This window comes from Atractosteus spatula, chromosome 11, assembly GCF_055471065.1.
Source record: "Atractosteus spatula isolate fAtrSpa1 chromosome 11, fAtrSpa1.hap1, whole genome shotgun sequence".
NCBI lineage: Eukaryota > Metazoa > Chordata > Actinopteri > Semionotiformes > Lepisosteidae > Atractosteus > Atractosteus spatula.
The window spans coordinates 48,607,794-48,623,894 of NC_142716.1; the positions used below are offsets into that span (position 1 = coordinate 48,607,794).

Here is a 16,101-nt window from a genome sequence, read left to right on the forward strand (position 1 = left end):
CACCAATTTGGGGTAAATTAGTAAAAATGTAAAGTTAGTAAAGTGGGAAAAAAAAACTACAAGCAAAATAAGTGCTTGACATTTACTCGGAAGTCAAATATGATAATTTAAGCTCGGAACGTGAAATTACGGTTCACCCATTTGTTGTACTTGTGCTATTTAAAAGCTTGAGCAAATATTTAAAGTAAAAGAAAAACAGATTCGTTGAAGATATTCTCTGTTTCTTGCTTGCGGTTAGAGGAAGACATCCTTTTTGCCATGGCAAATGCGGGATTCACGTTTTTGTCTTGGCTTTCCACTCGCCTCCACCAGGACTTTGCAGTGAAAAGGTAGGTGAGAGAAGAAGGACAGAGATGCAGGAAACGCTAAACCGTGGCGCCCAAGACGGTAGACGCAGATCTAAACACCGTGTGACACTAAAACAAAATAATTACCCCAAGCCTTCAAAGTTAGTCATTTGATCAGTTTTGTTTTAAAATCGAGACAAACCGCCGACAAAGGAACACGCACAGGTGTTAATCGCACGCCGGAGAGTGAACGGAAATCAGAAAACAGCAACTGTTTCCTTTGGCTTTGGCTGCGGAACCAAATGGGAAAAGAAAGAAAAATGTTTTTCCGGCGTGGAATTAACCTCTGCTTGCTCCTTTGCTGTTGCAGCTCCTCTCCAGACCTCTCTGGAGTACAGAACTCCCCTCCCGCCCCCCCACACCCTGTTTACCTCCATGTGATGCCGAAGGTGGGTCGGGGGGAAGGGTAGGGCCAGATATCCAGAGCTGGCTTGGCGTTGTAGTTGAACACTGGTACCTCTCGGATGCCCCCGCGCCTGGCCAGCTTCTTCAGGTCGTCGTTGGGCAGAACAAAGATGCTCTTCTTACTGCTCTTCGTGACGAATTTGCGATAAGACGGGAGGGCCGTCCCTGACCGAGTCTTTTTCGAGCGCGAGAATTTCAGCAGCTTGACCCTGTCCCTGGTGGAGTACTCCTTGCTGACCGTCATGGAGGTGACCGACGAGCCGGCAGAGCTCGCGGTGGAGTCCAGGAGGGTGGTAGTGACGGTTGTTTTGCTCTCCTCCGTCACCGAAACCATGTCCGCACTACTGTCGTGCGTGGGGGAAGAAATTTTGGTCACTGTGGTTTTCGTCATGGTGGTTAGTGTGGACACGGCGCAGTTCTCCGCCACAGACACCACAGTGGGCTTGCTACAGTGTGTGCTGGAGACTTCTGCGATCTGAACAGTCTTGGATTCCGTGGAAACAGTGGTGGTAGTGGTGGTAACTTGGGTGATGATGGTCTTCGTGGCCTCTTCCCCATTCAGCTCAACTTTGGCTTCCGACTGAGAATTGCTCACGTCTGTGAAGTCGTTACTCAGACTGGACTCCTCCGCAGAAGGCACAGGAGATGGGATAATTTTCCTGGGCATCGTAACCTCTGCGTCCATGGGTTCCTCTTCATTGCTGCTGTGATCTTCTTTGCTTTTGACTTCTGCCACACTGGCACAACTGAGGTCGGACGGCGGCGACGTTACAGTAGAATCCACCGTCTCATCGATGTTGTTCTCCAACCTGGGCACTTTGACAGGAGGCAAATAGTCTTGACCAGCCACTAGACCTTTTCTTTCTCCATCGAGCACCGTGGATGGGCTAGATGGGGAAGAAAACTGACCTGTGCTGTTGGGCTTCTCCTTTGTCCCCTCTGTGGTCAAATCACCATTCATCAATGATTTCAGAGCATCTTTCGATGGCAGAAGTTTGATCGCACCGTCCGAAGCTGTCCTAGTGAGGTTATTCACTTTCCCTTCGACTTTGTTTGCCAGCTCCATGTCTCCGGGCTCCTTTACAAGCTGTTTGGAATCAAGGATGGATTTGTTTTCTGCAACGTCTTTCCCGTTGACTTGGACAGGAGTAGGAGTCTGTGGCAATTCCGAGTGTTTGGTCTCATCGTTTGTGTTTTCTGTCTCCTTTAGCTCCAGGCAATCCTGCTCTTTTACCTCGTAGTCCGGCTTCCTACCATTTTCTTCTGTGATCATGGGTTCTGAGCAGCTCTGATCAGGCTCCCTCCTGCTCACCCCCTCCTGCACGGGGCTGTCAGTTTGCTTGCCTTGTCTGACAGCTTCTGGAGCACCCCCAGTATTTTCAAGGTCCTTATTTGGCTCGCTGTTGGAATGCGGCTTGACCGAAGATGGAAGATCGTGCGTTTCGCTTTTCTGATCCCTGGTGTTAAGAGCAGAATTGCATTCTGCGGGGGATTCGGATGTTTCGGAAGATGTGACCTGATCAACATTGTTTCCCAAGTCACTGCTGTCCTGACTGGCAAGTTTTGTGGTATGCTGCAGCTCTGCTGCATTGTAGATTTTTGGAATGGGACCGCAAACCTCACTGCTGCTTCCAGTCTTTAGAGTTTCTGGTTCAGAACCAGCAGCCCGACCCAATCCCTGCTCCAGAATATCTGACTTTACTGAGCTCTGGACCTCATTCAAATTCTCCTTTTGCTCGGGCACACATCCAGCTGAGTTGGATGGAAAGTCTTTGTGATCAGACTGTTTCACAGTCCCATCCCGAGACTCCAAATGAGGGATCCTATCTGCAACTTTCTCCCCATTCTCATTTTGACTGCATAACTGGCTTTCAGGCCTGATTTCGGTAGCGCCCTGAACTTCAGGCTCTTTGGGAGTTGCACCTAAGGAAACCAAACTGCTTTCGTTATTTGAAGAGTAAGCCTTTTCTGGTCCTTTGTCTACAACTGAACTGTCTGCTTTAACTGCCACAGGGCCCTCAGTCTTCCCCATGCAGGGCACTGCTGCCTTGTCCTCTGCTTTTACCTTCAGCATAGACACACCAGCTCCTTGAACCCCTGCCTGCTTCCCTGCAAGCTTTGCTCCGGACAGCTGCTTGAACCGTTCAAGTCTCTGCTTCTCCTCCAAGGTGAACTGCTTGACCCGTCTCTCAAGCAGACCATCCAGTTTGGAAGCTTTAACTTTCTTTTTGTAAGCAGTCCTGAGCTGAAAGCCCTCACTGACGTTTATAACGTCATCATCAAAAGGTTTTGCTGGGGGCTTATGTGCCGGCTCAGTTTTTGCCACCTCCTCTTCCTTCGGCTCCTCCTTGACAGGTTTCCCATCGTCGGGATAGCCAGAATTCTCGTTTTTCCCTGTTAAACAACAAAGCCCATTATTTCAGACCGCTGTTAGTGCTATCTCTACTGAACAACATGCAGACAAAACCAATTTAAATCTTCAAACCCTAAAGAATGTACAAGATGACCTCTGAAACTTGCAGGCAACACAATAACTGATCCAAAAAATGACACTTGAGAGATCAGAACTTTTTTGATGACAATCGCACTCAGCCTAACACAAGAAATACATGAAAGTAGCTGATGTTTCTTGAGTTAAAACGGAAGAAACCTGACATAAGGAGTCATTAATATTGGCTGACCTTGAATTAGGATATGCAATAATGGCCACAAATACCTTTTTCTTCGGTCTGTGATGAGTCTGGAGGACTTTTGTCAACATCCATCTCTTCAGTCACTTCTCTGTCTGTTTTTTCCTTTACTTTTGCCGTTGAGCCGTTTTCCGAAGACTCTGCGGTGGGGTTTTGGTCCTTGTCCTTTTCTGGTGAACTTTTAGTCTCTGGTGAGTCCTTCGCCGAAGTTTCCTTCTCGCGGGTCTCGGCTTCTGCTCTGAGTTTTGACGCATTTCTTCTTTTGTCACCCTCCGACGCTGCACTTTCCTTGCCATTTTTAGCAGCTGAATTTAAAAAAAATGAGAAAAAAAACATACCTTAAATTTAATTGGGGGATTCTCAAACAAGCCACCCAGCCATGCGGATGAAGTGGATATACCTTGGCTTCAGTCAAGAAACATCTGGATGAGATCCCTGGATCAGGTATGTAATAGCAACCAAACAAGCTACATGGACTGTGCTGCCTCCTCTTGCTTTGACCTTTCTTGTGGTCTTCAGGGCAAGTACCATCAGTACTGGATGGCAGCAGCAAGAAGTCACAACTCATTTTTTATCATAAGGTACAAGACGCAGAATTTATCTTAAAGAGTACTAGGGTGGAGAAGTCAATATTTTGTCACATTTTAATTTAGAGAAAAAAAATCAGTGGATGCCTGTAAATTGCACAGTACTGAGAAAACACCGTGCATCACCTTCAAACAGCAGGACTGACCATCATTTCGACAGCTTTCACAAATTCTGAACACTGTTGGTTTAGCTTACAGGACTACAGATCTTCACCAGGTGTACTCACCTTCCAATGCTTTCCGGTAGTGGACGTTGGTGTTTCCCGGAAACTTTGGCAAGAAGCGGTGTACATGGGTTTTACTAACCCAGCTCCAGCCCCCATACCCGGTCACACGGTATTCCTCCCCCTTCTGCTTCCAAACCTTCGGAGAAGCAGAGATTGCAGCCGCATGGGAAACGCGCAACTGGGAGGGTCAGCTAAATCCGCACGTTCAACAACATCATCAAAACACTGGTGCTCGCCAGTTGTGATGAATGCCTGATACGCTACATCAGGAGATCACATGGCAAAAGGGGGGAGCACAAGCTGCTCAGTTTCTCAACTGAGGTGCATGTGCGTGTCAGCCATCATGACCCGATTCATGCCTTGAAAATATTTCATTAGAATCTACAAGCAGATATACTTCAGGAGTCAAAAGTGGGCGCACTGTATGTTGTAATACTGAATTCCCCCACGTAAAATCCCCAAATTAACCTCATTGCAGCTCCAAGGCATGAGAGTGCTGTGCTCGGACTGCTTACCTGGTGTTTAATGGGAAAGGTGTACTTGACCCATGTGGCCTGCTGCATGGTTTCCTCCTCCTCCTGCTTTCTTTCCCTCTTTTTCACCTTTTCCTTTTCCTCCCTCTCTATCGAGGTCATTCGGTGTAACCTTGACATCAGAAGAGTCCGCAAAAAAAATAATAAAAAACACGCCCCTCGAAAAGCCCAGCCCAGATCAAAGCCAAGAGGTAAGCCCTCGGCTGTTTTTGGCCGAGATCCATCATTTAGAAAGCCGGGCCCTGGCGTGTCTCTCGGGAATAGCGTGGACCTCTGAAACACTCCACCCAGGCTGTGCCTGGCAGTTTCTGCACAGAATGTGAGGACGACGTTTGCTTTTGCTTGAAGTGGGAAGATGGGGTTACGCTTAAGAAACGGCAACCCGGGTAGCTGTCCAAAATAAATGTTTTCTTACACAGAGGGTCTCATTTGATCAACTGCTGACCACCTCCCTGAAAATCTGACTTTGCAAACATTCTCGGAAAAACGGAAAGGGGACTTACTAGTACACCTATAACTGCAAATGAAAAATATATTAAGAGCATACGTTACACAGGACCTGAAAAAATGTTTGATTTTCTTTGTTCAAGACGAAAACTAAAAAAAAAATCACAAATAAGAACAAATGACAAAATGCTCAATCTTTTCTGCTCCCCAAGTTTCCACTTGCCTCGTATGTCCAAGCGCATCCTTCCACACGGGCAGCATCACAACTGGTTTGATTGCACATTCGAGGATCGCCAACGCCAGAGCGAACTCTCGGGCCTTGCTGCACATCTGAACGGCCTTGATCCAGTTCGACCTGTCACGCGAAAACGGAAAAGCATCACTGACCGTGGAAACGGGGCATTCTCAAGCACTTTGGTCCCACACACCCAAAAAAATACTAGTCAATAAATGCACGTCATACGGTCAACAGAGGGGGCTGAAAAATGCTGATTGGAGTTAACTTAAGTACTAAAGAAATGTCAGCTTCCTGGCAATGACAGACAGCCTTTCATTTTTGCCCGGAGGGTTTCATACGGCCTTTGGGGTAGCATTTTATGAGCGACACCTTTCTTCCTACATTCAAAACTGGAAACCGAGGACACCATTCCTCTCCTGGCGACACCATTCCTCTTCAACTGAGGAGTCCAAGACAACGGGTTTAAAAGTGCCCCCGAAATCCCGAGGCCTGGTATTCTAAAACTACAAGGGAAGGCAAGGCAAGGAAGGGCGCCTGCACGCTGGCCGTTACCTGTGGGACGCCCAGTTCGGGTGCAGGAAGGGTGCGGGAATGTTGTTCTCCAGCTGGATGATGGTCAGCCTGAGCGTGGAGATGGTCAGCACTTTGGAGCCGTGGACGGAGCCGTTCCACTTGAAGTCGCCGGCGGGCGTCATGCAGAGCTTGTGGGAGAGATGCCGCCGCTTGTCGTGGTCCTCGCGGTGCTGGTGCTTGTTCAGGGCCAGGGCGTTGGTGCTGTACTGGTTGTGGTAGACCCGGTACTTGCCCTCCTGGCCCAGTTTGAAGTAATTGCTGAGATTTCCCTTCATGACGATCTCCTTCCTGGTGCTCAGGCGAGAGACCTCCCCTTGGGAGTTGACGACGAGGACCTGGGGGGGGGATTCATGGCACAGAACTATGAGCATGCAGGGGAGGCGCCAACGCTTCAGCCAGCATTTTCGCAGGCTTTTACCCTGGATAATATCCTTACGCGACAAAATGCGGTCCTAAACCAACGAAAAACTAAATCTGATCAGAACGGGACAGAAGACCAAGTCTATTCGCGCAGGGTTACAAATAAAGGTTTCGCAGAGATGTCCGGAAAAAACCTTTATTTTTAATAGACAAAGACTTTCATTTACAGGAACTACATGCGGCTGTGAAGGGGGAAAAAAACCTAAGAATTCAGGTAGGTAAACTACGGAAACCAGCGTGATTGGAGCGCGCAGCCCTCGACGACACGCTCACGGGAGACGGAAACGAGCAAGCACGACAGCAGTGCTTGGACGGGACGGTCCAGGCCTGTGACAGCACAGCCCGGCCCCCGGCTCACCTCCTTGCCCTCCTTGTAGTACTTGTTTGCCTCGTGCGCGGCGGCGGCGACCTGCTGGCTCTTGAGCTGGCTGAGCTTGCTCTCGGGGTTGCGTAACCGTGTCACCATGCGCGTGGAGCCCGGCGTGCCCCGGCCCGCGCCGGCGCCGTCGCCGCCCTCTCCGGTCGGCTTGTCCGCCTTGCCGTCACCTGTCAGGAGCAGGACCGCCGCGGGTCAACTTACATGAGGTGAGGGAGAACCTACTGAACCAGCATGCTTAGATTTTGTAAAGGAGACTGCTGACTCTGGCCAAAGTAAATATGCAACTTAGCAAGATATATGCACGCAAACACACAAACGCATTTGAGTAGTTATTAAAGACTTGCACATATATGGGCTAAAACCTTATTAATACAAACTTTGCTGTACAGGAAACAAATCATTCATGCCGAGTTCACCTATTCACTGCCAAAAAAGTGGTTTTCTAAGACGAATGCGCAGATCAGATGGTTTCAGGTCAGACTTTCTACAGAACCCCGTTCTGCACGCAGACAAACACACGCCTATTTCATCGAGTCACCCCAGTGTTCGTTGAAAAGAAGAAAAAAAAAAGGGACGCACCCGTTTCCTCCAGGCTCGTGACGGAAGACTGGGAGGATTTGTCTGCACTGTCCGGCTCTTCGGGGCCCCTGGAGGCCAGGGGCTCAGAGGAGGAGGTGAGGCTGCTGTTGCTGTTCTCGTCCCCAGCCTGGGAGGGGGGCTGGCTGGGGGCCGCTGTGCCCTCATCGTTCCGGGAGCTGGAGTCCGCTGGCTTATCTGCACAAGACACAAACAGTGTTGCGACCTACTGCACTGTAACAAACTGATTTCACATGCAGCGCATCTCATGTACCACGTGGCAGAACAATCTTTTACTGGTGTGCACATGGGCAGGTTCAGACACAGGGGTTAATCCATTCAAGAGTTATGCAGCACATCTGAATGGCTTTTACTCCCCGAATTAATCAAACAGCAACCAGGGTGTCAAAAAAAACTGACTTCTAAACAAAGCACAGGTCCTAAAACTTGCAAGATCTCTTTGGTTTTGAAATGTAAAAACCAATGAAGATACTGACATGACTTGTGAAACAGCAAACTTTCAATTTCAATGGTACTAATCTGCTTGCATGTCCAAACAGATGTGTTATTATTTTTTTAGGACGTGAAGAAAAGAAAAATATCTTATTTCAAGTCAGACACAAATGAAACGTTTTCACAGACAAGCGCTCCCCCTGTTGGCAAAAAAACGCCTGCACTTCATTCACTCTCTTCCAGTGTAATCTCAAACTATTACAGTATTTGTAATTAGCATATCACAAAAGAGGCAGCTAATCTAGAAAACAGAAAACAAACACGCAGTTAATCAAGCCAAGTAGCAGAAAATGAAAGACAAACTCACAATAAACCGTAACATGGTGGGTACACACACTGTCTCAGTATGCGCCCAAAAGATCTTACAAACGTGCAGTCAGAAAAGAAGCAATTAAGTTTTTAAAAGCTTATAAGCAATCGCATATTTTAATTAAATTAAATTAAGTACACCTATAAGTATTCATATAAAGAAGTAATATGTATCATGTTATGTCAACAGAGGTTTAAAAAAGTTAATCACAAATCAACTGGTTGGCTGTCTGAGAAAGAGCCTCAGTAGCCACAATCTAGACCTGGTTCTTCAAGTGCTAGTTTTCACAGTTAATAATGATTATACCGAGGAAACAAAGCACAGTCACAGGGCTCTGTGACCCACACAGACATACAGCAAGGACGCTGCGTGCAAGCAGAATAACAGACAAATATAATTCTGCAACAACGAGACAGCCCAAAAGCAGTGCGTGCAGCAATCAGTCATTACAAAAAGCAATTAAGACTCCAGAACCCACGTAAAAATAGTACGCAACCGAAATGACAAAAATTGTGAAAACTGGCTTAAATATTAAAAGCACAAACACGTCTTTTAAATATATGTACACCACGCAAAATTTAAACAACGTTAATGAAAAGCAACATGCACAGCACTGCTGCCAACAGGTATTTTTCTTAGGGACATTCTACTGGCACCAACACTAGCTGAAAGAGACACAGGGTGGAGTTCTGCAGGATGCAAGTGGACTGACCTGTTGCTTCTGCAAAGGAAAGATTCAAAGATTCCTGCAAAGGAACAAGATTCCTACCTGTCCTTAGGAGCACCCAGTACTCTTTCGGCCACCTGCTGTGGCTAACGACTGCTTAGACCAAGGTTTAAAACAAATCAAAGTTTCACATTAAGCTCAATTTCATGTCAACCAGTTATAAAAAGGAACATGTCTGGCCAACAAAAGCCACCTTTTCTCCTCACTCTCCTACTATTAGTGCTACTGCTCTCTGTACTGGCTCTTCATCAGAACCGAAGCCCAACGCAATACACAGCAGAGGATAACAACACAGACACAGGCAGCAATGTGCTACAGTTGCTGAAACTGGTTTTGTGGGAGCACAGTCTTTTTTTTCCCCAGGAGGCGCATTTAAACAAATGACTGCCATCGGAAAAGAGAAATAATAGACTTTTAAATTCCACTTAAAAAGCCGATGTAAACTACGTATTAAGTTTCTTTCACTGCTGATCCAGCCTGTTAGGACTCTGTAAGAATATCTACAGAACAACCAGTTGTAATCCATAAACAAGCGGTAAACTATAAACAAAATGCAAAACTATATGTACAGTACTCTGTTAAGCTGAATGCTGAAACCCAGAACAGGGACAGTAAAACCATCACCTCAAACAGATACAGATGGTTCAACAAAGGGTCAGTCATGTAAATTTGCAAGAAACATAACAGGAAACCATTGTTGTTCACAACATGACTACACTGCATTCATCTGGAAGCGAACAGATCACACCTGGTGCATCAACTCCAAGACTGTACGCCTACAAGCAGTCTACGTGCGGGTTCTCGCCTTGAGACCATTTGCTTTCCCGAGGCTCAGACACTTGGTGAAACATGAGGGAAGTTCTTTGATGTCACAACTGTAAATTGAGATTTGTCGTGCAGGGTGAAGAAGTATGACCTGTGCACAATGAACCCTTTTAACTGGCAAACTAGTTCTCACCTTAAGACTACTACCTTCCCTGCCCCGTGCCTTCCCTGCCCCCTGCCTACTACCTTCCCTGCCCCGTTTATCTCAATAAATGAGCAGCACGCAGTACCACCAACAAAACATGTTTCCTGAAACAATGGGTGCATTTTCGGAATGCACACCTGTGGTTAATCACAGTTACAAAACTATCATCTTCAAAAATAAAATCACAAAAAGCAAGAGATGGGTAATAAGACATGTTGGCTGATGTCACGTCTTAATGTTTTGCTTTTACGGGAGGTGCAAATGGAACGAAAAAAAATTATCCACCAAATCCTACACTACAGCTGAGATGCGCACTCTGCAATCCATGTTCACATACACAAGCGATCAAAGACGCAGCACCGTGTCTGGAACACTGCAGGACAGGAGCTCACAGAAGTTGCTGCAGCCAGTACCTTGGGCCTCTGGCTGAACCTCCTTGTTGGCTGACCCCTCTTCACATGTCTCGCTGCACTGAGGGAGGGCTGTTTGGGTGCCATCTGAGCTCCTCTCTTCCTCAGGGTGGTGGTGTTCTCTCTGGAGAGCTGTGCTGTCTGGAACAGGAGAATCAGGCCTGGACGCTTCAGACCTGCAGCCCTCCTCTCCACCAGGTGGTGCTGTTGCTACAGTGAAATGCACAACACGAGAACTTTTCTTCTCAAAGATGTGGTCTCCCCTCAAAGTCCTCTAATCGACAAGGAGCTATGTATTCAAGTGGAAAGCAGCACTGCTTTGACTGAGTGTGTAGATATACCTCCCATATTCTTAGTTCTCTGTATGCTGAGTTACCAAAAGAGATAAGCACGTTGCATTTTTAAAGCTGATTGACGTTTAATAATAATAAAGTCTTATCATTACAGAAAACAGTAACGCAACTAGTGCTGATTCAGTTAACCAATAACAGGGCAGGACTCCTCTGAAAAAAGTTTTATTTAAACCCGAACATAGGCTGCACCATGTGACCGCATTGAGTAAAGATGCCAATTTTTCATGCACTGATCAGATTTACTTTTCTAGGCAACACAAAAAAATCAGCCAAAAGGAAGTCATAGCTTTAGAGACACCCCGTACCTTCAGTTAAGGCAGGAAACTGCGAGTTCAATCATAACCCACCTGGAAAATTAAAGACGCCCCATATGTGTCCGTAGGGTTTGCAAAACACGCAGTCCCGCGTGACCTCATAATGGAGTGCAGTGAATGGCCTGTCCCAAGGAGCAACACAGGAGAGAAACGCTACGCCTGCCTTACCCGTCTCCGCCGCCTCTTCCCTAGACTGGCCCTCCGTCAGTTTCTGCTCCCTTTCCGGTTCGGGCTCTTTGTCTGCGGTTGAATCCCGCTGCTCGTTCTTCTCTGGGTCGGGCTGCCCCTCGGCGCCCACATCCCGCCTCGTCTTCCCGGCCTCCTCCGCTGCCTTCCTCTTCACGTCCTCCAGCTCCGCCTCCTGCTTGGACTTCAGCCGCTCCAGAATCTCTTCTGCGGGAGAGCAGGAAGAACAGGTGTCACAGGCCAGCCACTGCTCCGGCTCCGGGGCCTGCTCCATACCGGCGCTCATCAGGCCAGGAGCAGGGCATGGCCAAACGACAGGCACCGCTGCACTAGGGGACATCTCCCCCTGTTTGTTAACGTAGTTCAACAGAACATGTGCGAAAGACAGGGGGCAGCAACACACAGGGTCGATCTCATAAGGGCTGGAAGCGCCTTTGTCACACAGCAAGAAAGCAGGACACTTCACCTACGGAAGACCCTTGAAACGGTTACTTTTCATTAGCATGTTTCATGGGATGTTTCTTGTGGCTTCTTCAAAATAATCAAAACAAAATTCAGAAAGGACAGAAAACGATCTTTTAAGAAACCCGTATCCAATGCTGGTTAGTCTTTGCAAGGCTGTAGTGAATTAAATCACACATGGGCTCAGTATGTTCTCCCCCCTGCTCCATCCTCCGCCAGCTGGTGACAGAACTCAGAATGAATTAATAAACTTAGGCGACAGATCTGGGTCTTGATTCTGCACACATCTGAACTCGGTAGTCTGAACCCAGGTTATAACACAAGTAGCTGCTATAATTTAATCGGCATTAACAGTTGTCTTAATCAGTAGTGGCAGAGTCATGAAAACAGCCACATCACTTCATTATGTGCAAACTAAAACGGCTCATGGGAGTTCGGTCAGCATTCTAGACATCACCAGCCCTGCCTCACCCCCGACCGGAGACACTGCACATTTCTAGTAACAGCAGTGTACACATGCTTTGTTATGATATCTATCTTCCTATTATCCCAAAACCACATCACTGATTAAAAAAAGCATGCACATCTACAAGGTAACTGTGCAGTTTTTAAGAGATGACAAAAACAGCTACTGGAGAGGTTCCATTATTTTTCTATGGGACAAAGTGTTTCAACCTTAAAATCTGTCAAATGTATTACTTATATAGAAAACCAGTAAGAAAATTTAATTGCCACCAGTTAAAAAGCTATCGTAGGATTTTTTCTAGATTCTGAACTAAAAATAACCCAGGAAAATAAACTGCATAGTCTGTGGGGAACTGGCTTCTGTAACAATTAACACTGTTGAACACCAAACAACTACTGAGCTCCTGGGAATCTGGGATAAGACATCCTGCAGTTGGTAATGGGGAAAAATTATTTAATTTTACAGTTTATACTTAAGTCAGCCTTTTAGAAGGGCCAATACAGCTCCTTAATTCCATAATTACAGATTTGTTGAGTCAAACAGCTTGACGTCTTTCAGATATAAAAGCCTCTGAATGGTCTAATGCAACACGGCTATGTAAAATGAAAATCTGACACCAAAAAAAATGTTAAAAGCATTTAAAACACGCAAAGGCATGTACCAAAAAAAGTATTGCCATGAAAAAGAATTTACCCCCTTCCTGATTTCCTCTATTATTGCATATTTGTCACACTGTCAGTTTTCAGATCTTTACACAAAATGAAGTATTAGATAAAGGGAACCTGAGTGAACAAGCAACACTTATTTATTATTATTTCATAAACAAAGTTCTCCAACTGAGCTATTACTCTTAATAACCGGTTGTGCCACCTTTAGCTGCAACGACTGCAACCAAATGCTTCCTATAATTTGTTCACATCGCTGTGGAGGAATTGGAGCCCGCTCTTCCTCACAGAACTGCTTGAATTCAGAAGCATGTGCAGGTTTTCCAGCATGAACTGCTCGTTTCAGGTCCCGCCACAGCATCTCGATGAGGTTTAGGTCTGGACTTGGACTAGGCCACTCCAAAACTTTCCTTTTGCTTCTTTTCAGCCATTCTGATGCGGACTTGCTTTTGTGTTTTGGATCATTGTCTTGCTGCACGACCCAGCTACGCTTCAGCTTCAGCTCACAGATGGATGGCCGGACCTTAAGAATTTTCTGATACAGAGCAGAATTCATGGTTCCTTCAATTATGGCAAGTCGTCCAGGTCCTGAGGCAGCAAAGCATCCCCACTCCATCACACTACCACCCCCTTTGACTGTTGGTATGATGTTCTTACTGTGGAATACTGTTTGATTTATGCCAGACATAATGGGACCCATGTCGTCCAAAAAGTTCCATTTTGACTCATCTGTCCATAGAAGATTCTCCCACAAGGCTTGGGGATCATCCAGGTGCTTCTTGGCAAATGAGAGACAAGCATTTATGTTCTTCTCGGTAAGCTGGGGTTTCCGCCTTGCTACTTTCCCATGAAGCCCATTCTTGCCCAGTCTCTTTCTGATTGCGGAGTCACGAGCACTGACCTTAGCTGAGGCAAGAGAAGCCTGCAGTTCTTTGGATGTTTTTTTAGGATCCTTTGTGACTTCCAGGATGATTTTACGCTGCGCCTCTGGAGAAATTTTGGCAGGCTGGCCACTCCTGGGAAGATTCACTACTCTTCCAAGTGACCTCCATTTGGAGATGATGGCTCTCTCTGTGTGGTTCGGTGGAGTCCCAGAGCCTTAGAAATGGCTTTGTAACCCTTTCCACACTGATAGATATCAACAACTTTTTTCGGATCTCTTCAGGAATTTCCTTTGGTCGTTGCATAATGTGCTTGTTGAATCTTTGTGCTGGTAACTTGGGGTCAAAATAAGTGAGGTTTATATTGAGCGGGGCTGGCTTTAATCAAGCCTGGCTGTATTCAATCAGCTGACTCTAAATTACCCCTTTAATTGGGCTGATTTAACTAAGGGAACAATAACTTTTTCACACAGTGCCAGTTGGTGTTGGATAACTTTTTTAATTAAATAAATGAAATAAGTTAAAAGGTGTTTTTCACTCAGGTTCCCTTTATCTAATAATAGATTTTGGTTGAAGACCTGAAAACACTCAGTGTCAAAAACTTGCAATAACAGAGGAAATCAACAAGGGGGCAAATACTTTTTCTGTTCAAGAAGTACACTGATGTGTTAAAAAAACAACTGAAAGCTGATTTTGTTTTCCAATGCAGGCAACCTCGATTTCTACCTATTGTTGCTGGTGTTGGGGAAGAAATCTAAAATGGAAGAATTAATCAATTATGAACAGCTCCCATGATTTGAGCATGTATCACTTCAAAGTACTGTGCACTGAGCAATAACTAATTGCTACAAAAAAGACCTAAAATCATTAATTCTTCAAGTGGACAGATTTTGGCAAACAACTCATTTTGCGTAAATTCCATTATCTTTACTACTTATCAGTTTACAATGTACAGCGTACAACTACACAGACAATTTTCCTTTATTTGTGCCCACATACAGGCAACAGAGACCATTTTATATGGCGTCACTGCATCGATTACATTTTTTCCAAATGTGCATATGTTCTCTCAGTATGTCATAGCTGGGGACCTGCCAGGAATACATCAGTTTTCATAACCTGCTCATGCCAAAACCCAAGAATCAATTATGTTTCAGATGGTCTTAACCTTAGCACAGCAAAACACTGCACTTAAGCCGTCTTTGAAGCTATATTTCAATCTATAAATGTAACAAACACAATAAAAGGTATTAGAGAAACGTGATTGTAAACTTGTCAGCTCTTTCTGTGTGTAAGGTGACAACTTGAAAAGCTAAATTCAGTAAAGACAAGTGAACATTGGACAACACTTCCCATAGTCACTGTCAGGGTGTCATTAAAAAAACTCACTTTGCAGTTACAAAAAATATACACTGAGGCGTCTCATGGGACTTCAGACTTTCACCATTTTAATCCCTTATGACACAGAAGCTCTGGCAGGTTTTCAGTTCACCCACAGCAAGCTTTTCCAAAGACAATAAAACTTTTAGTAATGGGTTTTAAGATCCATTCCAAATAAACCAGACTGGTTTTTCAAAGCGAAACGGCTAAGACGCTGCTGTCTCTGGGGGTTTCACACTTCACCTAGGCTTGGGATTCTCATTCCTTCAAGAAGAAGAATTCCTAGGAATTAACCTTTCATCCCAAGGATCCCAAAGCACTTCACACGGAGGAGGGAGCCCATTTCATACATCACTGAAGTGCAGCACCTACCTGGGCGATGCACAGCACCGCAACAGAACAGGCCAGACAGAGAAGCGAAAAGCTGTTTCATTAAAGAAATTAAGGGGGACTTGAGGAACGCCTGACAGTGTAAGCCCAAAGTGGAATTTCATCAGGACACTGGGTTTAACACCCTGCTCCTAAAAACAGCCATAGGATCTTTAACAACCACATAGTGAGGACCTCTTCAACAACTCATCCTTAGGACAGCACCTCCTATAGCAGTGTGCTTTAGTCATCATAGCAAGGCACTGGTCTGGAAATGGCCCAGAGGGAAGAGAGACACCACAATTTCCAGCACCAACCTTGATTTTCTTGGATAACCCCAGGCCTTGCTTAGCGTCAGAGAGGTCTTCTGCTGTTGGTTCTTTAAAGCTCTAGAGTTCGTTTTCATGTCACCTTAATGAGTGAACGGCATGAAATAAGCTTCTTCCTCGTCGGCAAATTAATTTGCCCGTTTTGGAAAGCCATGACCCTCAAGAGGTATACAAACACCTAGCAGAGGCCATTGTATCTGAATGGGAGGGTGGGGGCTTGACCATCTGTGCCATTGAGGTCATGCTTGCACACGGGGTACAGCAGAGGGAGATTTTCAAAGAGCTCCGCGCTGAGCACACTGCTCTTGCAGGAGGCCTCTGAGCCATTCACTCCATCATCCCTA

General features: G+C 45.9%; 1 protein-coding gene across 3 annotated transcripts in view; it reads right to left on the bottom strand.

Moving 5' to 3' along the window:
• bptf (bromodomain PHD finger transcription factor) overlaps positions 1 to 16,101 on the bottom strand; it is a 47,802-nt gene that overhangs the window by 17,973 nt on the left and 13,728 nt on the right. For all 3 annotated transcript variants that reach the window (XM_088927292.1, XM_088927290.1, XM_088927291.1), the window contains exons 4-13: positions 11,188 to 11,412; positions 10,335 to 10,562; positions 7,426 to 7,620; positions 6,826 to 7,013; positions 6,027 to 6,382; positions 5,460 to 5,591; positions 4,772 to 4,901; positions 4,257 to 4,392; positions 3,469 to 3,747; positions 719 to 3,146 (exon numbers count right to left, since the gene is read on the bottom strand). In XM_088927292.1, coding sequence (XP_088783418.1) covers positions 719 to 3,146; positions 3,469 to 3,747; positions 4,257 to 4,392; positions 4,772 to 4,901; positions 5,460 to 5,591; positions 6,027 to 6,382; positions 6,826 to 7,013; positions 7,426 to 7,620; positions 10,335 to 10,562; positions 11,188 to 11,412 — 4,297 coding nt within the window. The remainder of the gene's footprint in view (positions 1 to 718; positions 3,147 to 3,468; positions 3,748 to 4,256; positions 4,393 to 4,771; positions 4,902 to 5,459; positions 5,592 to 6,026; positions 6,383 to 6,825; positions 7,014 to 7,425; positions 7,621 to 10,334; positions 10,563 to 11,187; positions 11,413 to 16,101) is intronic.